Source organism: Brachyhypopomus gauderio, unplaced genomic scaffold, assembly GCF_052324685.1.
Source record: "Brachyhypopomus gauderio isolate BG-103 unplaced genomic scaffold, BGAUD_0.2 sc89, whole genome shotgun sequence".
Taxonomy (NCBI): Eukaryota; Metazoa; Chordata; class Actinopteri; order Gymnotiformes; family Hypopomidae; genus Brachyhypopomus; species Brachyhypopomus gauderio.
Window position 1 is genome coordinate 343,719 of NW_027506910.1, and position 25,911 is coordinate 369,629.

The 25,911-nt window shown below is 47.1% G+C and overlaps 1 protein-coding gene across 1 annotated transcript; it reads right to left on the reverse strand.

The window, feature by feature from the left end:
- Positions 1 to 121: 121 nt before the first annotated feature.
- rab3gap2 (RAB3 GTPase activating protein subunit 2 (non-catalytic)) lies at positions 122 to 25,899 on the reverse strand. Its single transcript, XM_076992099.1, is given in 36 exon segments — positions 122 to 1,405; positions 1,564 to 1,728; positions 3,092 to 3,292; positions 4,988 to 5,077; positions 5,196 to 5,411; positions 6,572 to 6,646; positions 6,807 to 6,842; positions 6,958 to 7,028; positions 7,163 to 7,229; positions 7,461 to 7,567; positions 7,665 to 7,829; positions 7,928 to 8,102; positions 8,401 to 8,561; positions 8,933 to 9,038; positions 9,222 to 9,319; positions 13,221 to 13,425; positions 13,952 to 14,073; positions 14,269 to 14,359; positions 14,471 to 14,535; positions 14,680 to 14,762; positions 14,870 to 14,985; positions 14,987 to 15,014; positions 16,622 to 16,817; positions 18,680 to 18,819; positions 18,928 to 19,017; positions 19,825 to 19,904; positions 20,509 to 20,657; positions 21,051 to 21,149; positions 22,020 to 22,119; positions 22,711 to 22,812; positions 22,926 to 23,001; positions 23,115 to 23,162; positions 23,327 to 23,408; positions 23,496 to 23,613; positions 24,078 to 24,151; positions 25,513 to 25,899. Coding segments are annotated over 36 exon segments (4,062 nt in total). The 5' UTR covers positions 25,625 to 25,899; the 3' UTR covers positions 122 to 1,252.
- Between the last annotated feature and the right edge of the window lie 12 nt (positions 25,900 to 25,911).

A 25,911-nucleotide genomic window follows, 5' to 3' on the forward strand; every position in this document is an offset into this window, starting at 1 on the left:
TTTAAACGTTCATGATCAGCTAACGTTTAAAGATGAATCCTTATCATGATCCTTGTTTAGATATTACTCTAATGAAAAGTTTGAAACTGAAGAAATTTTTCTGAAGAAAAATTCAGCTACATTTGCAAATCTCTAAGCCTTTATTTGTTAAGTGGGAGGTATTGTTATATATATATATATATATATATGTACATATATGAGCTCATAATGTTAACAGCACACTCAAAGCAAAGGCCCGATTAGCTATTTACTCAGGTGTGTGTGTGAGACACGGTCCTGTCCTCAGTCAGAGCTTTGAGAGTGCAATACAAAACACAAAGGCAGAAACAATTCATTACATTTTTTATGATACAGACACTGTTCCTCTGACAGAGAGCAAGCTGAAAGAGAGGAGAGGAGAGGAGAGGGGAGGAGAAGGGAGAAGAGGGGAGAGGAGAGGAGAGGGGAGGAGAGGAGAAGGGAGGAGAGGGGAGAAGAGGGGAGGAGAGGGGAGAGGAGAGGAGAAGGGAGAAGAGGGGAGGAGAGGAGAAGGGAGGAGAGGGGACCCTGCTAACACTGCTATTCCCCAGTGTCAAATGGCACCTGAGAACTAATTCCCTCTCAGCACCCCAGACTCCCGTCACGAGAACCGAGCCCAAACCCTCACAGGAACACGTACGATTGAGAAGTCTGACCTGACCCAGTCTGTGTGACCATTCCGTATTCATAACACTGTATGAGACACAGTACTGCACAGTGGTAGCAGCATGGAGCAGTTTCATAAGGCCTCACTTTTATTTCCTTTTTGATGTCCCTTAATTTGCTGTCATTGATTAGCAGAGAAAAACCATCCCTCTCCCTCTCTCTCTCTCTCTCCCCCTCTCTCTCTCTCTCTCTCCTCCTTTTGAACCAGACAAAGGCTATTGGATTTAGATTATAAATGTTGACAGCGTCTATGTGTATGAGCACTTGTGAGACTGCACTAAAACATTTCTATCCTACACTCCCCCTCCGTGGGTGTCTCCCTAGTTTCTGGGTCACCGTCAGACACACATAATGGTTCATGTTAATGATTAATGCTGCTGATTGCCTTAAAAGAACGTAAGGAGAAGGTAAACACAGAGGGGGGTGCGGGACACACGAACATACACCAGTCCTGTAGGACATGTGCTTAGGAAGTGGCCACTCTTGCACTATGCGTCTTTTCACTCGGCGTCCCCCAACTGTCCCTGGTTGCTACACGTATCCAGGGCCATGCCCCGCCCCCTCCAGATCACTCCTCCTCCTGCAGCGAGTCCACTGTCTCCAGCAGGTGGAGGGCCAGGCAGTACTGGGCGTGTTTCTCAGGGAGCATCTCGATGACGTGGCTCACGAGCTTGCTGGTCTTCTGGAGCGACACATGGGGACACCGCAGATCACTGGGGTCCTGGGTGCGTGAACACACACACACACACACACACACACACACACAGATAAGTGAGCAGGATTTTTCTTGGCTTAATGTGCATGCATTCATAGTTCTATTACTGTGTGTGTGTGTGTGTGTGTGTGTGTGTATGTGTGTGTGTGTGGGCGCGCGCTGACCATGGCTTTGAGCCAGGTGCAGAGTGTCGGGGGTAGTCTTGCGAGGAGCTCCATGGTGGCTTTGGTCTGGGTCTGGGAGTGTAGCAGAGAGAAAGCCAGTCTCTGTCCAATCAGCACCAGCAGCTGAGAGCCCAGAACATCCTTATCCTCCACCTCCAACATCACCTGAGGAACACAGACGGAGGAGAGAGGAGGGAGAAGAGAAATGAAATTTCTTGTTTTGCATTGTAAAATACATATACAAATGTTTTAATACATAATAAAACATTTGATGCGCCCTTGAAGTAGTTCAGGTATAAACCACGGCTTGTGTGTGTGTGTGTGCGCATATGTGTGTACACTCAACGGCCACTTTATTAGGGACACGTGTCAAACTACTCATTAATGCAAATGACAACTCAGCCAATCACATGGCAGTAACTCCATGCATTTAGGCATGTAGACATGGCCAAGACGATTTGCTGCAGTTCAAACTGAGCATCAGACTGGGGAAGGTAGGTGATTTAAGTGACTTTGAACAACAACTCATGGTTGCTGGTGCCAGACGGGCTGGTCTGAGTATTTCATAAACTGCTGCTCTACTGGGATCTTCACACACAACCATCTCTAGTGTTTACAGAGAAATGTCCGAAAAAGAGAAAATATTCAGTGAATATTTGAATACTCAGACTGGTTTCTTGAACACTACAATGAGTTCACTGTACTCAAATGGCCTCCACGGTCACCAGATCTCAGTCCAATAGAACACCTTTGGGATGTGGTGTGAACGGGAGATTCACATCATGGATGTGCAGCTGACAAATCTGCAGCAACTCCGTGATGTTATCAGGGCAACACGGTGGCTTGGTGGTTAGCACGTTTGCCTCTCAGCACTGGGGTCTTGGGTTCAAGTCCCTATCTGAGTGGAGTTTCCATGTTCTCCCCGTGTCTGCGTGGGTTTCCTCCGGGATCTCCGGTTTCCTCCCACAGTCCAAAAACATGGAGCTTAGGTAAATTGGCAGTCCCTGACAAATTCTCCCTGTGTGTGTGTCTGTGTCTCTATGTTCAATAAAAAAGTTGTGTGTGTGTGTGTTTGCATGCCCAGTGGTGGATGGTGCTCTGCCACTAGGGTCTGTCCTCTCTCCCCTTCCTGCACCCCATTCAGTCCCCCAGGGGGCTGTGGCTTCCGGTAGAGAGCAATTGGCTGCTGCTTCTCGCCGGTGTGTGTGTGATTGGTTGTCTGTGACTTGTACCTGTGTTAAATTGTAAAGCGCCTTGGGAATTTGGAAAGGCGCTATATAAATTGAACATTCATTCATTCAATATGGACCAGACTCTCTGAGGAATGTTTCCAGTACCTTGTTGAATCTGCCACGAAGGATTAAGGCAGTTCTGAAGGCAAAAGGGGGTCCAACTCGGTACTGTGTGTGTGTGTGTGTGTGTGTGTGTGTGTGTGTGTGTGTGTGTGTGTGTGTGTGTGTGTGTGTGTGTGTGTGTGTGTGTGTGTGTGTGTGTGTGTGTGTGTGTGTGTGTGTTCGTTCGTGTTCACCTCTTCTGCACGCAGGTCCAAGCCCTGGTTGTAGAGCTCACAGACGAGGTGTCTGCGCAGTACATCAGCGTTGACCTGCAGCAGGGAGGCCAACTCCATACACACCACAGGCCACGCCCCCCCTTTGCACTCATCCGCAGAGCCACTCCCCTCCACTTCATCCAGGGCCTTCACCCATCCGGTCAATACGGACATCAAAAACTGGAGGGAGAGAGAGAGAGCGCTTTACAGAAGAGTGCCCAGAAGTAAGCAGCTGTGGTTTCAGTGAGGATGCTAGGTGGAGGTGTGTTAGGTGGAGGGGGTGCGTGTGTTAAGTGGAGGTGTGTTAGGTGGAGGTGGTGCGTGTGTTAGGTGGAGGTGTGTTAGGTGGAGGGGGTGCGTGTGTTAGGTGGAGGGGGTGCGTGTGTTAGGTGGAGGTGTTGTGTGGAGGTGGTGCGTGTGTTAGGTGGAGGTGGTGCGTGTGTTAGGTGGAGGTGTGTTAAGTGGAGGGGGGTGCGTGTGTTAAGTGGAGGGGGTGCGTGTTAAGCCTGGTTTGTACTTTCGCGAGTGACCGTAGCGCGTGACTCCGCCCACCTCGTGCGAACCGTGGAAGCATTTATACTTTCCACATGCAGTGTTCTCCGAAACGATATGTGGTAGTATAAAGAAACACCCCTCAAAAACAGGGGAATGAACATTTGTGACTAATTTGAATGTTGCATTGTGTTTCAGGTTTGAAAAGTGCTGGAATTTAGGCTAAAGTACTTGAAAATGCTTGAAATTGTAACTACTTAGTTTCACAACAAATATCTGTCTGACTGAACAGTTCTCTTGTATTACGTTAACAAATACGAGCCTCTTGTAATTCCAGGATGAAACATGAGAGAACGTGAAGACGTGAAGATTGGGCGTTTTGAAAATAAACAACCATTAAATAATGTGAAAAAAAAAACCCGAATTATTTCGAATAATTTCGAGTATATGTATAAATATTTAACTTATTTAAGTTTATCATGCTGGGAAATATTGAAATGGGCCTTGAAAGTGACGTACAAGTGTTTTAATTCCACCTTATCCACCTTATAAAGGTGACTTTGTTGATTGCGCTGAGGCGCGGCGCGCGCAAAGTTACAAAATTCGAGAGGTGCACGACCTCACGAATCGACAGCGCGTGAGACCCTCGCGCACGGGCGGTGCCACTGCGATTACATCATTTTCACTGTGCGGACCCTCGCAACGCGTCAAGTATAAACCAGGCTTTAGGTGGAGGTGATGCGTGTGTTAGGTGGAGGGGGTGCGTGTCTTAGGTGGAGGTGATACGTGTCTTAGGTGGAGGGGTGTGTGTCTTAGGTGGAGGGGTGTGTGTCTTAGGTGGAGGGGTACGTATGTTAGGTGGAGTGGGTACGTATGTTAGGTGGAGTGGGTACGTATGTTAGGTGGAGTGGGTACGTATGTTAGGTGGAGGTGTGTTAGGTGGAGGTGATGCGTGTGTTAGGTGGAGGTGTTAGGTGGAGGTGTTAGGTGGAGGTGTTAGGTGGAGGTGTGTTAGGTGGAGGTGTGTTAGGTGGAGGTGTGTTAGGTGGAGGTCTGTTAGGTGGAGGTGGTGCGTGTGTTAGGTGGAGTGGGTACGTATGTTAGGTGGAGGTGTGTTAGGTGGAGGTGTGTTAGGTGGAGTGGGTACGTATGTTAGGTGGAGTGGGTACGTATGTTAGGTGGAGTGGGTACGTGTGTTAGGTGGACGTGTGTTAGGTGGACGTGTGTTAGGTGGACGTGTGTTAGGTGGAGGTGTGTTAGGTGGAGGTGTGTTAGGTGGAGGTATGTTAGGTGGAGGGGTGTTAGGTGGAGGGGTGTTAGGTGGAGGGGTGTTAGGTGGAGGGGTGTTAGGTGGAGGGGTGTTAGGTGGAGGTGATGTGCTACCTCCTGTCTCAGGGCAACCAGGCTGGGGTCCATGTCTCCACTGGGCAGAAGCTGGATAGACGTCAGATCCCTGAAGAAAGCGTTCTTCCCCTGCAGGAGACGACCATGAGAATAACACTGCAGCGGTCAGGCTGATAAATATAGACTCCTGCCACTATACTGGTGTAGAGGTGTGTGTGTGTGTGTGTGTGTGTGTGTGTGTGTGTACCTTGCTGTCGAACAGGCCCAGGGGTTTGGTGCGCAGCGTGAAGGCCATGGCCGCGTGCAGGAGGGAGGCCAGTAGCCAGTGGTGCTGCACCAGGGGGTAGTGCACCGCCCGGTACTGCAGGGCTAGCTCCACCAGGGAGGACGGCCCCTCCACCCCTCCCCACACCTCCTCCACACACAACTGTGGAACACACACCTCCTCCACACCCGAGTCCGCCTGGAGGGCACACGCGCACACACACACAAACACGCATGCACAAAATCACCACCAGTTCTTATAAAGAAAATAAAAAAACACTTCTTGGTATGTCAGCTTTTAGAGGCCATGCAAGAATATGTAAGTTTGTACAGCTAAACTGTACACAAGATTCTTCCAAACTTCAAAAGTGAGCACGTGAGACGGGGTTTGTAGTGAGTGTTAAACGCAGCGGAGCACGTGAGTCGGGGTTTGGAGTGAGTGTTAAACGCAGCGGAGCACGTGAGACGGGGTTTGGAGTGAGTGGTAAACGCAGCACGTGAGACGAGGTTTGGAGTGAGTGGTAAACGCAGCGGAGCACGTGAGACGGGGTTTGGAGTGAGTGGTAAACGCAGCGGAGCACGTGAGACGGGGTTTGGAGTGAGTGGTAAACGCAGCGGAGCACGTGAGACGGGGTTTGGAGTGAGTGGTAAACGCAGCACGTGAGACGGGGTTTGGAGTGAGTGGTAAACGCAGCGGAGCACGTGAGACGGGGTTTGGAGTGAGTGGTAAACGCAGCGGAGCACGTGAGGCGGGGTTTGGAGTGAGCGGTAAACGCAGCGGAGCACGTGAGACGAGGTTTGGAATGAGCGGTAAACGCAGCGGAGCACGTGAGACGGGGTTTGGAGTGAGCGGTAAACGCAGCGGAGCACGTGAGACGAGGTTTGGAATGAGCGGTAAACGCAGCGGAGCACGTGAGACGGGGTTTGGAGGGAGTGGTAAACGCAGCACGTGAGACGGGGTTTGGACTGAGCGGTAAACGCAGCGGAGCACGTGAGACGGGGTTTGTAGTGAGCGGTAAACGCAGCGGAGCAAGTGAGACGGGGTTTGGAGTGAGTAGTAAACGCAGCGGAGCACGTGAGACGGGGTTTGGAGTGAGTAGTAAACGCAGCGGAGCACGTGAGACGGGGTTTGGAGTGAGTGTTAAACGCAGCGGAGCACGTGAGTCGGGGTTTGGAGTGAGTGGTAAACGCAGCACGTGAGACGAGGTTTGGAATGAGTGGTAAACGCAGCAAAGCACGTGAGACGAGGTTTGGTGTGAGCGGTAAACGCAGCGGGGCACGTGCGTCCTACTACTGTTCAGCTCTTACTTTGGAAAACAAAGCAAAAAAGGGAAGAGAAGAAGAAGAAGAAGAGGAGACCTCCATCAGCGCCTGCAGCAGCTGTACACAGGAGCCCAGGAAACTCGTCATGGCTACATCACTCATGCCCACGTCCTGCACACACACACACACACACACACACACACACACACACACACACACACACACACACACACACACACACACACAAAGTCAAACAGAGCTGGTATAATGACTAATACTAATAATTAGATGTGTTTTCTGGCTTTACTCCAAGTTCAGAGTGAACACTCACCCTCCTGCATAGTCTGTCTTTGGGAGCTTTCCCTACCTGCACAAAGACACACACACACACACACACACACACACACACACACGTCAACATCAAAGTGCTTCCTAATACACACGACCACGAGACCTTTACAGAGATGCAGTCACACTCGCACCTTTTCCATCAGGAAGGCAGCGGCAGAAAAGCGTTTCACTATAAAGGTGTTCCACATCATGGTGGAGATACCTGAGAGGGAGAGAGACCGGCGCGTCAGGGGGACAGCACCACAGAAACAACACGACTGGAAAATACCAGAATACTTCATTCCAGTGAAAGGAATTGGCCTCACACACCATTAGTATGGGCTTTAGGCAACCTACCTAACTGAATATGTGGGCTGGAGATCATCCTCAGATACTGCACCGACCACTCCAAATATCGGCCCGCCTACAGCAGACAGAGAGACTCAACACACCAGTACACACACAACACACCAGTACTGAACAACCAAAGCTTCTATAACTTCAGTTCTCTAGCACAGTAAACGTTTGAGGAAGTGGACAAGCAGGGAGCAGTAAAGTCCGATCGAGCGGTCTGAGGAGAGTCCGGCAGGGCATGTGGGCTACATGCGGGACACTGTGGCGGTGCTGTGGTGACACTGAGCTGGGTGGTGCTTGCCTCTGGGTCTCTGTTCCACTGTACCACATACTCCCAGCAGCAGTGGGCCCACAGCATGTCTGCTGACAGAGAGCTGGGGAAACGCTCACACACACACATCAGCGCCTCTGTAACACACACACACACGGGTTACTCACACACACACAAGCGGACATACAGCTCTGCAAAAGAAGCTCGAGTATTCGGGTGCATTTCCTTAGTTACCCTGTAGCCTTTGTAAAGCAATCTTCTCCTCCTCCTGCTGCAGCAGCCGTTCCACAGGCTGTCCCGAGCTCTGCTCATCTCCCCTCTGCTCAGCAATAATCTGCAGGGTTTCAGGGGCGACATCTTGCCTAAAGACAAGCTTGGCAACGCTGTCTGCTACACCTCCTGGTAGGGGAGAGGGGGCAGAAAGCAGGAGGTAGGGGGTTTAGACGTGTGCGTGTTACTGGGTCCTGCCGTGTGAAGCAGTGCAGAAGCGGCCGCACCTCGGCCACCTTCCAGGAGTGTTTTGACCGAGCAGCGCTGAACTGCGCCCCCTGGTGATCCACGAGGGGACGGCAGACTCAACAGGGTCTGTAGCGCCAACACGTCCTCCAACTGCCTCTCACACACCACCCACTGCTCCAGGTCCAGGGACACACACTCCCAGTCTGCTTGGAACTACAGGGAGAGTTGTGCACACACACACACACGCGCACACACACACACATGCACACACACACAAAAAACTGAAAATTGACATAGCTGCTTACTCTCTAATCAACACACGTTAAATACAAACACACACACACACACACACACACACACACACACACACACAAAAAACTGAAAATTGACATAGCTGCTTACTCTCTAATCAACACACGTTAAATACAAACACACACACACACACACACACACACACACACACACACACACACACACACACACACACACACACACACACACTAATACATACCTTGCTCTCAGCTAAGCTTGTGATGGAGCTTTTGGCGACACGGTGGGCAACGAGGGCGGCCAGAAGGGCGGCACCAGAACTCTCCGACTGAACACACGCAACACGCACCTGCTGCCACCAGGGGGAGACACACTGCACATCCCATGACTCTTCCACAGCTCCTAACACACACACACACACACACACACACACACACACGCGCACACACACACGCGCACACACACACGCGCACACACACACGCGCACACACACACGCGCACACACACACACACGCGCACACACACACACACACGCGCACACACACACGCGCGCGCACACACACACGCGCGCGCACACGCGCACACACACACACACACACACACACACACACACACACACACACACACACACACACACACACACACACACACACACACAGGAGATGGGGGAGTCATGTTGTACAGGATTGAACAAAGGGAAGATGTAATGTGTGATGATAAAAAAAATCTGAACTGGTAAAATTGACCTATGATATTAAAATAAGCACACACACCTTTCATAGAAGTGAGTGTGTTGAGGAGTGTGTGTAAGTTCCTGGTGGCGGCTGCTGTCTTGAGAATCTCCTTCTCTCTGTTCAACCACACAGTCAGCAGCAGAGACTGAAAAACAGTGAAATCAGTCAGACCCCTCGTCAACAACCACACAACCACCAACACTATTCTGCTAATTCCCCTCTCACCTCCCTCACTCCCCACTCTCTCCTCCCTCACCCCCCTCTCTCCTCCCTCACTCCCTCCCTCTCCTCATCTCTCTCATCCCTCACTCTCACTCCTTCTCCTCACCAGTAGTTGTTGTGGGCTGATTCCACTCTGATGCAACGTCTCACACACTCGTTCCAATGGACTCTGGCCAGAGAGGCAGCCCCAGAAGAGAAAACTACCTACAACACACACACACACACACATCACTATGCTTGCACCATCACCCAATTAGTTACTACTACTGCCTTATTTATCAGTCATAAGCGTAGATATAAATACATAAAACAAACGGAAAATAGTCCGTCCTAAGTTTTTAACTAATATTCAAACTTCACATCCAATTATTACCTATATGACCGATCTGAAAATTGGATTAATTAATATTCGATCACTCAACTCTAAAGCAGTTTTTATGAATGAACTTATAACTGACCAGAAAATTGATATTTTATGTCTAACTGAAACGTGGATTCAATCTGGTGACTATTTATCTCTAAACGAAGCCACTCCTGTGGGATATAGTTATATACATAAACCTAGATTGTCAGGCAGAGGAGGAGGAATATGTATAATATATCGTGATTGTTTAGAAATTCATCAGAAATACTTGGATATCTTTAATTCATTTGAGATGCTGTCTATTAATGTAACTAGTCCATCTGAAAATAAAAGTTCATTTTCCCTAACAAATGTATATAGACCACCAGGGCCTTACTCAGATTTCTTAAAAGATTTCACAGATTTTACAGCAAATTTAGCAGTTAGTAGTGACAAAATAATAATGGTAGGAGACTTTAACATACATTTTGATAATGCGGAGGATCCACTGACAAGGGCTTTTACTTCTATATTGAACTCTGTTGGCATTACACAAAACGTTGTAGGACCCACACACTATCAAAATCATACCCTAGATTTAATCTTAACGTTGGGTATTGACGTAGATAATATAAATATACTCCCGCAAACCGTAGCTATCTCTGATCACTATTTAGTCAAATTTGAGATTCATCTTAACATAAATACCCGCCCGTCTCCTCGGCAGTGTATGAAGCGCTCGATAAATTCATTAACATCAACACAGTTTATTGAAGCCCTCCCTGATTTAACTGCTCTAGCCCACTCGCCATCCTATCCAGGAGAGTTAGACAGTCTAACCAACTGCATAGAGAATACCTGCAGATCAGCTCTAGATATAGTAGCTCCACTCAAATATAAAAAGACTAGATCTAAAAAACTCGCTCCGTGGTACACTGACCAAACTAGAAACTTAAAACAAATAGCACGTAAATTAGAGCGTAAATGGCGATCTACTAAGTTGGAAGTATTCTACTGTGCCTGGAAGGATAGCATCATTGACTACAAACGGGCACTCGCTAAAGCACGCTCAGCATACCTAGCCTCACTGATAGAGAAAAATAAAAACAATCCTAGATTTCTTTTTAATGCTATTTCCAAACTTACAAAAAATCAAGCAGGCGCAGAACCTCAGATTCCAGTAAACCTCACTAGTAATGTATTTATAGATTTTTTTGATAATAAAATAGAGAATATTAGACAAAATATAAAACCTTTTATTAGTAATACAACTGGTATGTCATCTGGTTTGGTTGACATCGATTTAAATCGCATACTGGGAGAAAAACTTGATGCTTTTCATCCACTCCCACAATCAGAATTAGAGAAAATAATTTCTTCCTTAAATTGTGCTACCTGCACACTAGACTCGGTTCCATCAAAGTTATTAAAAGAGGTATTACCAGCGGTAACTGAACCACTTCTAACTATAGTTAACTCATCCATTACAATAGGTCACATGCCCAAATCATGTAAATTAGCAGTTATTAAACCTCTGATTAAGAAACCAAATCTTGATCCTACTGTACTATCTAATTATAGACCCATTTCAAACACATCATTTATATCTAAGATCATAGAAAAAGCTGTTGCCCAGCAATTATGCCTATATCTGCATAGGCATCACATATTTGAAAAGTTCCAATCTGGTTTTAGGCCCCATCACAGTACTGAAACAGCATTAGTTAAAGTAACAAATGACCTCCTCCTTGCTTCAGATCAAGGTTATGTATCGCTGTTAGTGCTTCTTGATCTTAGTGCAGCTTTCGACACAATTGATCATAGGATCTTGCTAGAAAGGTTAGAACGCTGGGTTGGAGTCTCTGGCACAGCCCTTTCATGGTTTCATTCTTACTTAACAAATCGCTATCAGTTTGTAGAGCTCAATAATATTCCATCCAAACGTACAAAAGTTAAATATGGGATCCCGCAAGGCTCCATTCTAGGACCACTATTATTTACATTATATATGCTACCATTGGGCACAGTTATAAACAAACATGGTGTCAATTTTCACTGCTATGCAGATGACACTCAACTTTACATATCAGCCAAACCTGATGACAAACTCAGTTTAAGAAAAATTGAGGCCTGTGTAAAAGATATTAAATGCTGGATGTCTCTAAACTTCCTCCAACTTAATGAGGACAAAACAGAAGTTCTTCTTCTGGGCCCTAAGGCCTCAAAACAGAAAATTCCAGATCTAATGCTTAATCTCGCAGGCTACCCCATTACACCTGGCACAGTAGCCAAAAACCTAGGCGTCATACTCGACTCTGACCTATCATTTGATAAATACATAGATAATACTACTAGGATAGCTTTTCTACATCTCCGTAACATTGCTAAATTAAGAAATGCATTATCACAGGATGATGCGGAAAAATTGGTGCACGCCTTTGTTAGCTCTAGATTAGACTACTGCAATGCACTACTGTCAGGATGTTCAAATAGGAATCTAAATAAACTTCAAATAGTTCAAAATGCCGCAGCCAGGGTTCTGACCAAAACTAGAAAATTTCAGCATATCAGTCCAGTCCTATCAGCCCTGCATTGGCTCCCAGTTAAATTCCGTATTGACTTTAAAATTCTTTTATTAACTTATAAAGCATTGCACGGGCTTGCTCCTGAGTACCTTCAGGAACTTATTTCCTATTACGAACCCCCACGCCCACTAAGATCACAGGGTGCTGGTCTTTTATTAGTTCCAAAAATTAATAAGGTAACAGCAGGGGGAAGAGCCTTTTCTTGTAAGGCCCCCCAGCTTTGGAATAATCTTCCTAAATGCGTCCGGGACTCCGACACAGTCACAATCTTTAAGTCTAGGTTGAAAACCCACTTATTTAGTTTAGCGTTTGATAATTAATATCCCCCTTAGATAAAAGTACAGATCCAGGGGTTCATAGACAAAGGGTTTTATGGTAGACTGGGGCGCTGGTGCTGTCGTCCTGTCACTGCTCGTGGTCACTCAAGTTTGTTGACAGTGCAGTGGACGGATGCCATTGTCTCAGAATACCCCCAAGCCTATGTTACCTTCTGGTTCTGCCTTTTTAGCTAGGCTGTAATAATTTAACTAAATGCCGGAGTTGCTGCCACACTCCGGAAATGTTTATAATTTTACCTGTCCTGTATATGTCCTCATACAGAGCTAATTTTCCCTGTTTCATTTCTCCACATGGCTGCCCGCCTGTTTGAGGAATAATGAGATGAGGAGACCAGCGATCCATCCTGAGCCAGCCACCTCCTGCCTAACCGGATGCATACATCATGATGGACATTATTACATATTTTTCATTTTCTTTCTCTTCTTTCTGTCTAAATTGTTGTTGTTGTTGTCATGGTGACCGGTGTCGGCCAGAGGAGGATGGGTTCCCCCCCTGAGTCTTGGTTCCTCTCAAGGTTTCTTCCTCATGCAAAAAACTAGGGAGTTTTTCCTTGCCACTGTCGCCCTTGGCTTGCTCACTGGGGGCTAGGACTCGGCACTTGTAAAGCTGCTTTGTGACAACAACTGTTGTAAAAAGCGCTATATAAATAAAATTTGATTGATTGATTGATTGATAAAACATTATGAGTCTGCACTTCAATTCAAATCAATTTCTCTTAAGTATTTGGTCAAATATATGTCCAATTACTTAAGACTCCTCTGCATGTAAATAAATTAACAGAAAGTCTGTGTAAACAACCCCCGACACACGAGTGAAATGCGTTCTGCTGTTGTCGGACCTAGCTGTGTCCAGTCTGTCTCGGGACCTCTGACAACACGCAGCTCTCCTTCCTCACACACCAGCTGGGACAGAAAGGCCCTGACTGGCAGCGGCCCACCCCAATCCTGGGCGAATGAGACGGAGGGGCGGGAGTTCAGCTCTGCGTATCGCCGCAGGATTGGTCCAACTCGAGTCAGGTCGTCTTCAATGCCAGGAACTGAGAGCTGTGGGTGCAGAGAGAGAAGCGTGAGAAGATCTGAACGGCTGAGAAAGTGTGTGTGTGTGTGTATGTGTTACTTGCAGAACAGGCTCTATCTTGTATGTTTTGTGTGCACGGGGCATATTAATTATTCAAAGTGACTTTCACCTGCCATATTTTACAAGACAATCATCTGGTGAAGGAGATATCTGTATTTATGTGGTGTTTGCTACAGTATCTGTTTGCAATATTTGTGAATACAATTTTTCACCACAAAAAACTGAACTGTGGGGAAACAAGTGTGAGAAGTGTGAGAAGTGTGCTCTCTCATCAAGCACTTAAGATATCTTTAAGGTTAGGGTTCAGGTTATCAATGGACATTCAAGTTTCAGTAGAAGCAATCTCTCTCATGTAACAGTTGTGTGTGTGTGTGTGTGTGTGTGTGTGTGTGTGTGTGTGTGTGTGTGTGTGTGTGTGTGTATCTTACAGTATCAGGGTCTGTAGGGGAGGTGTCAGGAGAGAGAGAGAGTGTGTGTGTGTGTGTATCTTACAGTATCAGGGTCTGTAGGGGAGGTGTCAGGAGAGTGCAGTAGCTGAACATCAGTGTAGAGCTGTAGTAGTTTGAGCTGAGATGAACACAACTGCAGTAATGACTCATCTACTGCCTCTGGGTCTGATACACACACACACACACACACACACACACACACACACACACACACACACACACACACACACACACACACACACACACAAGCATGCACAAGAGCACCAGGGACAGTTTGAAGACGTTTTTTTCAAATTCATAAACAAATAATAAAGACTCGTTGTACATTGTTATAACACAAATAACCTCCAACTTCCTCACCTTGTTCTTTTAGACTAGCCAGTAACGTTCGTGTAATGTTGGTCAGGCATGAAACTGGAGCATTATTACTGGTCAAAAGAGACTCCAGGGCCTGTCAATAAAACACAAGGAACGCCTTAATATACAGGAAAAGATGCAGACATAAGTGTATGCATTAACCCATTTGTGTGTGTGTGTGTGTGTGTGTGCGTGTGTGTCTGACCTGTTTTTTAATGGCGGGGTGTTTGATCTCCAGCAGAACACTCTGAGCCTCACTTTCTAGCTGAGCTATTAATCATAGGTCAAAGGTCAAGATAAAGCAACTAAAACACCCGTACAAAATGCTGTTAGTAGTCTTGAAACTCTCAAATCTCCTTCCGCTACACTAAAAAAGAAGGTGGGGCCAGGGGGCGTGGCCCCATAGTGCCTCACCTGGGTCGAGCTGACGGATCCGCAGGGCAGAGGTCAGGCGCTTGAGCAGGTGCATGTCTTTAGCTCTCTCACTCTTCTTATCACTGTAAAACACAGCAAGAGAGACGAGGGGTAGGGTCAGTCGAACAGTGTGTGTGTGTGTGTGTGTGTGTGTGTGTGTGTGTGTGTGTGTGTGTGCAGGCGTGCGTACCTGAGGGCCAGGTGAAAGGGTACAGTTATGGAACGTATCACTCCAGTTGTCGGGTCAAACAAACACACCTGCTGTGTGTGTAAGTGCCATCCCTGACTGGTTACACTGTTCACCCCCCATTAACCTGTAACCTGGATACAGTAACCTGAGAGACAAACACAGAAGGAGTGTGAGGAGCGTGTGTATCATAGCAGGAGAAGTCTGCATGCAGGCGTGTGTCTGCGGGCGTGTGTGTGTGTGTGTAATTATTTTAAATTAAAAACACACTGGCTATACCGTATTATGTCTAAAATATCTAGTTAGGACAAAACTAGAGTGCTCAATGAACTAAGTTATAATCACTGTAACTCCCGAATATCATCTGTCTTTACGAGGGGACTCAGAATTTGGCACAACACATGTTGGTTTGCAAAAATTTCTCCGTCGTGCCTGCTGGTTGCATGTGCTAAATGAAAATGAGCACTTTTTTCTTTAATTTACACTTTCAGAAAGATTCACTTTCTGCTCCGCCCCCTGACGGGTGAAGAAAAATCTACAGAAAAGCGGCACCTCTTTATAAGCCGCATCGTTCAAGTCGTGGGGAAAAAAGTAGCGGCTTATAGTCCAGAAAATACGGTAATATATCTGGGAGCATGTCCGTGTGTGTGTGTCTGTGTATGAGTTTGTGTGTACGTGTGTGTGTGTGGGTGTACATGTGTACCTGCAGTGCTTGTCCACGGTAAACGCCCCCACCCTGGGGCCATGCTGAGTGTGAGTGTGTACATGTGTGTCACAGTGTTAATTTTGTTGACGAATAATTTTTGTCATAGTTTTCGTCAACGAACCTTTTTTCATGACGAAAACGAGACGATAACTAAATAAAAACTATACGAAGGGATAAAAACGATGACTAAATTAATGGACATTTTCGTCAACGAATAAAAACGAGACGAAAATATTGGCCAGCGACGACATCCAATCAGACCTGATTTAGTTTAGTGAAAGGTAGGGTTAAGTTAAGTAAGTTAACTTTAGCATACACGGAAAGGCGGGACAAACTGGGTAACCGTCCAATCAGAACTAACGTCTTCACATCGCTCAGAACCCGGGAAGACCAAACCAGCCTGTGAACTGTGGTCACTCATGAAATTCAACTCGAAGTTAACTCGACAATGTCAGCAGGGAGAAAGATGAGCGGCGATATATGGAGACATTTCTCCTTTGACTTTGAGAAAAAAAGAAGGTGTGTAAACCATGTGGGACAATGATGTCGGGAAAAATACGACAAATGAAACGACATCTGCGGGCTATGGCATTGCTGTTTTTACGACGCCCAGTTTTATATAGAATGTAATATACATTGTTCATAATCTCCATATGTTTTCAGGTAGAGCAGACCTACTGGTCATCAATGGTTTATTATTGTTATGCTCAATAACTACAAGTTCAGGTCAATAACGTTGTATATGTATATATTGCACATATAAAAAATACAATTCTGTAACTGGTTAATAAATGTTTCATTTTGTGTAAGTGTATATAATGACTATTACACCATTTATATTTTACTCAACTAAATTATTTTGATAATTAGACGACTAAATTCTAATGATAATTAGTTGACTAAAACTAGACTAGAACTAAAAACAACTCCAATGACTAAATTATGACTAAAACTAAATGACATTTTAGTCAAAAGACTAAGACTAAGACTAAAACTAAATAAAAAATTGCTGTCAAAATTAACACTGGTGTGTGTGTGTGTGTGTGTACCTGCAGTGTTTGCCCACGGTAAATGCCCCCACCCTGGGGCCATGCTGAGTGCCCCAGACCTCCAGGATGCCCCTGCGAGGGGCGTAAATGACCAGGAAGTGGGCGTGGCGTCGTGGCGTGGAGGGGGAGGCGGCCATCTCCCTATCAGCATTAGCCTCAAACACTTGCACCCAGCCCAGCTGGGCGTCACGGTAACCTGCACACACGCGTGATTAAATAGAACCAAACATGAGAACAAACACGTCCACATTCACGGTTCAGCTACAACAATACAACACAATGTGAAAAAACACTGCACATATCACTCTGAGACATCTCACCCCTGACCCAACACTCTCTACCTCTACCTCACCCCTGACCCAACACTCTCTACCTCTACCTCACCCCTGACCCAACACTCTCTACCTCTACCTCACCCCTGACCCAACACTCTCTCCCTCACCCCTGACCCAACACTCTCCCTCTACCTCACCCCTGACCCAACACTCTCTCCCTCTACCTCAACCCTGACCCAACACTCTCTCCCTCTACCTCAACCCTGACCCAACACACTCTACCTCACCTCTGACCCAACACTCTCTCCCTCTACCTCACCCCTGACCCAACACTCTCTACCTCTACCTCAACCCTGACCCAACACTCTCTCCCTCTACCTCACCCCTGACCCAACACTCTCTCCCTCTACCTCAACCCTGACCCAACACTACCTCACCTCTGACCCAACACTCTCTCCCTCTACCTCACCCCTGACCCAACACTCTCTACCTCACCCCTGACCCAACACTCTCTCCCTCTACCTCAACCCTGACCCAACACACTCTACCTCACCCCTGACCCAACACTATCTCCCTCTACCTCACCCCTGACCCAACATACTCTCCCTCACCCCTGACCCAACATACTCTCCCTCACCCCTGACCCAACACTCTCTCCCTCACCCCTGACCCAACACTCTCTCCCTCACCCCTGACCCAACACTCTCTCCCTCATCCCTGACCCAACACTCTCTCCCTCACCCCTGACCCAACACTCTCTCCCTCACCCCTGACCCAACACTCTCTCCCTCACCCCTGACCCAACACACTCTCCATCACCCCTGACCCAACACACTCTCCATCACCCCTGACCCAACACTCTTCATCTCCTCTCTTTCTCACTATCCTTTTATCAGTCAACTCTTTCTGCCTGTTTCAAATTCAGTTCAATTCAGTACGCTTTCCTGAATACATACATAAAAGAAAAAAAAATCTCTCCCCCTCCAGTGTCTCACCCTTCCACACGTCTCTCTCCCCTCTCTCTAAGTGTCTCACCCTTCCACACGTCTCTCTCCCCTCTCTCCAAGTGTCTCACCCATCCACACGTCTCTCTCCCCTCTCTCTAAGTGTCTCACCCTTCCACACGTCTCTCTCCCCTCTCTCTAAGTGTCTCACCCTTCCACACGTCTCTCTCCCCTCTCTCTAAGTGTCTCACCCTTCCACACGTCTCTCTCCCCTCTCTCTAAGTGTCTCACCCTTCCGCACGTCTCTCTCCCCTCTCTCTAAGTGTCTCACCCTTCCGCACGTCTCTCCCCTCTCTCTAAGTGTCTCACCCTTCCACACGTCTCTCTCCCCTCTCTCTAAGTGTCTCACCCTTCCACACGTCTCTCACCACCCTCTCTAAGTGTCTTACCCTTCCACACGTCTCTCTCCCCTCTCTCCAAGTGTCTCACCCTTCCACACGTCTCTCTCCCCTCTCTCCAAGTGTCTCACCCATCCACACGTCTCTCTCCCCTCTCTCTAAGTGTCTCACCCTTCCACACGTCTCACCACCCTCTCTAAGTGTCTCACCCTTCCACACGTCTCTCTCCCCCCTCTCTAAGTGTCTCACCCTTCCACACGTCTCTCTCCTCTCTCTCTAAGTGTCTCACTCTTCCACAGGTCTCACCACCCTCTCTAAGTGTCTCACCCTTCCACACGTCTCACCACCCTCTCTAAGTGTCTCACCCTTCCACACGTCTCACCACCCTCTCTAAGTGTCTCACCCTTCCACACGTCTCACCACCCTCTCTAAGTGTCTCACCCTTCCACATGCGGATGGCAATCCCACGTGCCACGTCCAGCAGCGTCACTCTGCCGAAGTCGTCCGTCACACCCGCCATGGTGTAGCACGGTGACAGACAGATGGACTCGCCATGGCGACGGGAATCCGGGAGACCAAACCTGTGGAGAAGAGACAGTGCGTGACCCTTCACTCTTCAGAAGGAAGCAGTGACCGGGGTGTGGGGGGGGGGGGTGGTGGTGGTGGTATATGACCTTATATGGGCTTACCTAACAGGAAGGGGTGTGGCCGGCTCCACCTTAGGCTTCTGTTTCTGAGCTGGTTCCTCCTCATTCTTGTTTTTCCAGCCCAACCATCCACTGTGAGAAAGAGAGAGATTGCTTTAGGATTCTGTTTTATACTGCTCAAAAACTCATTTAATCAGTAATAATGCTCTACCAGTCATAATGAAATGAAAATGAAGACAGGATGATGAAAGGCAGCAATACAGAACTTAGGGTTTAGAACAGTACTAAGGACTTAAGGACATGCTGGTATTGTGCAGTGTTCTGTAATGTTGTGAAGGAGTAATTAAAGGTGTGTTCAAAATGATACATTTTTGCTTTTTACAGTTTTGCTTTGCTTAGGGTTTATACTCCCAAATGTTCTATCAAAACAAAATAGTAACATTTATGTGCTAGGTGTGGTACAAGAGGTGGTCAAAAGGATTAAGGAGTCAAAACAGGGCTAACAATTCCTCCAACGCCTGTGGTGAAGTGTAATGAAAAGTTCAGTTTTCAGTGAAGTCTGTTCTGTACAAGTGTGTTCAGCATCACGTGAGATCACGTGAGATCATGTGCTGTGTTCGGTTCGTTTAGGTGGTTCGCAGGGTTTTCATATTTCTAATGAACCACCAGCCAGAATACATTTAGAAACAGACTTGGCACACTTATTTGGTGTGTCCCAGAGATCAAAAAGAAGGTGTTTACAATTTCTCCAACAAGCTACACTAACAGAGTGATTGCAACAGGGATCGGTGTAATGGAACCAAAGATACCTGAACACACCTTAAGTGGCGCACTTTTGAGTTCACTTTGAGCTCAAATCAATGTGGAGAGACATCAGAGGGTTGCGTGCTGGACTAACACATACGCTCGGATTAAAACAACACACACACACACACTCACCTGGCAGCATTGAACAGGGCTGAAGTGAGTTTGCTGGCTACAGCCAGAGCCACGTGGGATAGAAGAGGCTGTGAACTGCCCTGAGAGACAGAGACCACACATGTGAACACTATAAACCAGAACTGCCCTGAGAGACAGACACCACACATATGAACACTATAAACCAGCCAGATTCAATCTCACGCATGTGAACACACAGGTGAATATAAAACAGCTGTATTCAATCTCACCCATGTGAACACTATAAAACAGCCAGATTTGATCTCATCCATACGAACATTATAAACCAGCCAGATTATAAAACAGCCGGATTTGATCTCACCCATATGAACACAATAAACCAGCCGGATTTAACACCATTTGAAACATCAATTGTGGCTGCATTTCATGAAAAGTGGACCAATGGAAACGGTCCAGAATGATCTGGAACCTGATGTCTCAGATCTACTGTCAGATGTTCAGATCAGAGCATCTTGAGTTCTCTTAGAAAAAGGTTTTTATGACATATAAAAATACAAGTTAATGATATATAACTTGTATTTAGTCGGCAATATGACAGGTATATATAAACACAATATAAGGTATATAAAATCCAATATAGCAACACACACACACACACACACACACACACACACACACACACACACACACACACACACACACACACACACACAGACAGCGTACCTCAACAGCGTAATAGAAACCAGTGAATGGCCCTCCACCCACTGTGATATACTGGCTCATAGCTGGGGGGCTGCCTTTGACAGATGCATGGAAACCCCCCAGGACAGATGCGTTCTTCATCTGATCAAACACGCTGAGCGTCATGACACCTGAGGGAGGGAGGGAGGGAGGGAAGGAGGAAGGGAGGGAGATGGAGAGAAAAGAGCAGCGAGTACAATTTTCTTTATGTCATTCTTAAATATTCATACCCCATCAAATTTCAATTAATCATGGTTTTTCTACTCACTTTTCTAGAAATAAGAGATACTGGAATATTCATTCAAGAACAGATCACTCAAACTACTACTACTATTTAAATGACTGCATGTACTACATATGTTGGTAATTGAGAGCTATGGAAAACAAACCCAGAAGAAGCACATTTCTACACCTCCCTCCTCCCTCACTGTTGTCCAGGCACTGTGTGGTTTTGCTATAGGCTAGAGACATGATGAAGACATGTCCACATCCCCGCCTTTGTTTCCCACTCCCTCCTCACTCACCCACACTACTGTGGTCCACAACCGCGTCCATATCCTGCAGACCCCACTTCTTATAGGCTAGTGGGGGGGGCGGCACGACATCACTTCCTGCTGCTGCAGCTACAGTGAGGGAAAGGAGACAGAGGTAGGACAGACAGCAGACCTCACATGAAAACCAGAGAGGCATGTTTGCGCACACACACACACACACACACACACACACACACACACACACACACACACACACACACACACACACACAAAGGTATGCACACAGGCAAACACTCTTTTTATAACCCATATTCTTTACAGTTCTGTGTTTTTAAAAAAACAGGAACTCCTGGTTAGCTGGAGAGCTGGAGCACAGAGACTGTTCCTGATGGAAGTGTCCCTGGTTTCTGTACTGACTGTCCCAACATTCAGCTCACACGAGTTCACACAGGCCTTGCTAAAAGAATATAGTAGAACATAGTTCTTACAGTTTCAGCTACGGTAAACATTGTTAAAAACTAAACTATAGCTATTTCTGCCAGAGACAAGAAAATGTGAGGAGTGTGTGTGTGTGTGTGTCAGGGCCGGCGCCAGAACATATACAGTGAGGGGGCGTCAGAAAATTTCGGGGGGGCGAACGTAAGTTGTTGAGCTGGGGGGGGGGTGGCGGCGAACGTAAGTTGTTGAGCGGGGACGATTGTCGAGCGGCCGAGGGGGCACCATGTGGCGATTGTTGTAAAATAAATGGGTCTTATTTTTTACATTGAGGGGGCGGGACACCTCGCCTGAGACATTCAAGGCGAGACACATTCGCCCCCCCGTGGCGCCGGCCCTGGTGTGTGTGTGTGTACTTTTGTGTTAATTTACACCAAATACCCTGGTCCTTAAGGAACATATCTATTGTAGTGTCCACTAAATCACACATCATTCTTACTCAGACCTTTAATTCTCTCTCTCATGTACACACACACACACACACACACACACACACACACTTACCTCGAGCGACCTGATTTCTGCAAGCACGTAGAGACTGAAAGAGACTGAAGCCATCGATGGTGACCAGGGCTGAAGGGTACAGAATGCTCAACTCTTCATGCTGTCAAGGTGAAAGAAACGTCCCTTAGTCAATCAGCTCTGAAAACAGAACAACTACAGATCCTTTTCTTTCCTGTAATTGTAAATATTACAACATAATTCCCAGGAGAAAGTTGACCATCACCAGCTATGTTGTTTTGTGATCTCCAAAAGGACTATGCGTTACAGGCTGGTTAAAGAAACTACGTTCACCATCCAGACTGTGCAACCATTAAGGACTTTTGAAATAACAGGACTGTGCTACAAGTACAGGACTGTAGAATAACTGTAGAACTATAATAATTGCAGTAACGGTGACATTGCTATTGTTATTGATCTGTGCAATAATTAATGCGCGTAAATTGTGGGATGCATAAATGACTGAACTATGCAACGATTGTGTCCAAATATCTGGAGAGGGTTTTTTTTTCACGTTTGAACTTCAACTGTTGACATTATGTAATGTATGCACGTAAACGGGTTTTTCTGCATTTCCTCTGGGACAATAAGAAACACCATATATCGTATCACACTGATAAATATGTAAATCAGCCAAATGCTGAAAATGCAAATGTAACAATGTGCATGTGAAAACTCATGAATATGTATGAACCTGCTCCGTGACACCAGGATGGCGTGGGATCTCGTATGTGCGACACTTCAGTCTGAGGACTGGGTCTTCATTCAGCAGTTGAGCCAATAGGAGGACGCCGTTCTGAAAGACGCACGCGCACACAAATGGGACGCAATGTGAGGAGACAAATGAGGACAGAACTGGAAGCAGGAGTTCAGGGGTCACAGGTCGAAGGTCAGGTAAAGCACCAGTACCTCTGTGTAGAAGCGAACATGTCCTGAGCTGAAGCCAACCACAATACAGGTCCAGTCTGGACGACCTGTTGAACTCCTAAACATTCAAACACAAATTTGGCATTTTATTTTAAGATTTTTTATCCGTTAGTCTTTACTATAAATTGGGATTGTGTGTGTGTGTGTGTGTAGACGTTGTAGGGATCTCACCTTTTCTGGCTGGCCAATGGGATACAGATGACACTGTTCACACACTCTCTGTTGGGAGATGAAACAAGACGACTTCAGATGACTCCGGTTCTCATGCCAGGTTTTTCTTACCCTCTCCTCTTATTCCCTCCCCTGTCCCCTCCCTATCTCCTCCCCTTCCCTCTCTGCCCTCCCCTTATTGGCCCATTCTTATTTAGCCCCTCCCCTCTCACCCTTCCTCGGTACTCAGTGTCCCGCTCCAGGACACTGCCAGGGTCATCTCCTCCCGTCCAGAGTCACTGGTCTGCCATTTAGCTGCCGATCAACACAGTCATCGGTCAGTCGTCAGTATAAAAACATATATTTGCACGGCCATATGCACACGTGCATGTTCTTGTATACCAGACAAGAAGGCAGCTTTATGCTCTCGGGCGATGACCAAGAGGTCTGAGCAGGGAGACAAGGACAGCACACAGTCCTGCAGCCATGGGCCACACTGTAGCGGTCCCTCCTCTTCACCCTAGAGAGTGCAAGGAACACACACACACACACACACACACACACACACACACACAAATAAGTTAAGCACAAAGCACTCAAAAGCGACAGGACAGTGAGAGACGTTTGTTTTAAATGCGATTTGTTTATTTAATCGGATGACCTTTAGCTGCTCCAGGTCACCAGGTCTTCAGACAAACGTAAATTAAGAGAATGACCACGCTAATGTGGACGCTGAAAACAAGGCCTACACTGATGTTGCTGGCACTACTGCCCTATCGATGCCAGACAGCAACACACACACACTGGAGTTCTATAAATAAACAGTCAACAGAATCGACAGAAAAAAGTTGCTGTTTCAGTCATCTGGCATAAATTGTGACAGCACTTGTGCATACAGGACCTTATGACAAGAAAGGCCCATTCATGTAAATGAGGGTAAAAAAAAAAACGTTCATTTTCATTACAACAGGAGGGGAAACAGACCGTGGTCGCATCCTCTCTGGTCTCCGAGTTCTCCCAGGAGCCCCAGTCTGAATCATCCCAGGTTAACTCATTCTCTACCAACCAACAGGGGAGAAGGGGTTGTTACGTAAACAGCGCTTGAGAAAACATGAACAAAAACATTAAAAGTTAAGAAAATAGGGTGACAGAAACAGTAGCGGCAGAGCATAAAGACACTGGAGACGCATTTCGGAAAGGACAGCAGGCTGCACGGAGGACGTCATGACTCAGGAGCTTTACACCCCGTCACGTTCCTCCGTTTTTCGGAGAAACGCAGAGCAACGACGCTCACCACAGGTTCAGACCCCCCCCCCCCCCCCCCCCCCCGCCAACAGTGCGTGTTAATACAGGGACAACCTTTACACCAGTCCTGTCCATGTCCACACACGTCCTTGGTAGCAGGTTCTTTCAAACCGTCTCCCCCCTCCATCAGAGAGTAAAGTAGTCCAGTGTCCTCATGCGCGATGACTCATTCAGTAAAGGGCAAACGCACCCTTTCCTCACAGGCACTGCAGGGCACCGCGGCACCCGTCTTCACCCATCCTCTCCTCCACACAGATAACTCAAATCTTGCTCTCCCCCACTCAGATAGCTCAAATCTTTCTCTTCCCCACTCAGATAGCTCAAATCTTCCTTTTCCACTCAGATAGCTCAAATCTTCCTCTCCCCCACTCGGATAACTCAAATCTTCCTCTCCCCCAATCAGATAGCTCAAATCTTCCTCTTCCCCACTCAGATAGCTCAAATCTTCCTCTCCCCCACTCAGATAACTCAAATCTTCCTCTCCCCCACTCAGATAACTCAAATCTTCCTCTCCCCCAATCAGATAGCTCAAATCTTCCTCTTCCCCACTCAGATAGCTCAAATCTTCCTCTCCCCCAATCAGATAGCTCAAATCTTCCTCTTCCCCACTCAGATAGCTCAAATCTTCCTCTCCCCCACTCAGATAGCTCAAATCTTCCTCTCCCCCAATCAGATAGCTCAAATCTTCCTCTCCCCCAATCAGATAGCTCAAATCTTCCTCTCCCCCACTCAGATAGCTCAAATCTTCCTCTCCCCCACTCAGATAGCTCATATCTTCCTCTCCCCCACTCAGATAGCTCAAATCTTCCTCTCCCCCACTCAGATAACTCAAATCTTCCTCTCCCCCACTCAGATAGCTCAAATCTTCCTCTGACGTTACTGTCTGGAGCTGCACAAACACACTGTTGCCTTCTCTTCGTTTTACCTTCCACTGCATAGATAAAAAAGCGGACAGATACAGCAAAAAGAAAAGTGTAGCTGTCGCTGCTCAACCCAGCTGGCCATCTTATCCAGGGTTTAAAGGAACGACACTCGTCCAAACGCCTGCAGTCGTGTTCATGCCCGCCGTAGCTGTCTAGCTCAGCCGCCTTCCTGAGAGCCAAGGCACCATTACCTGCTGGGTCTTTGCCGTCACCAGAGACAGCAGTTTTCTGACTGGGAAACAGAAAGTCCCGGACGTGTTTGAGCTCTTGGACGCGACAGAACTCCAGCAGACAGCAGGACATCCTGGTGAGGGCTCGAGCTCGCGGGGCTCGCGCTGCTGTCCGGCTCGCTCGCGCAGCTAGCCTGTGTGCTATGCGGACAAACCGCAGCCCTAGTCGGGCATTAACGCTCAAGACCAGGCGAAGTGCGTCGCCCCCCGGTTACAAAGTCTCATCGACGAAAGGGCCGCGCGGCCTTATCGACTGTATTTGTGAAAATTTCGTTAGATAAAATAATATTTGTAGCTAAGGGGGGGGAGATCTGACAGATGTGGTCCGATCTTTACTTCAGCTGTTTTGGGTGACACATC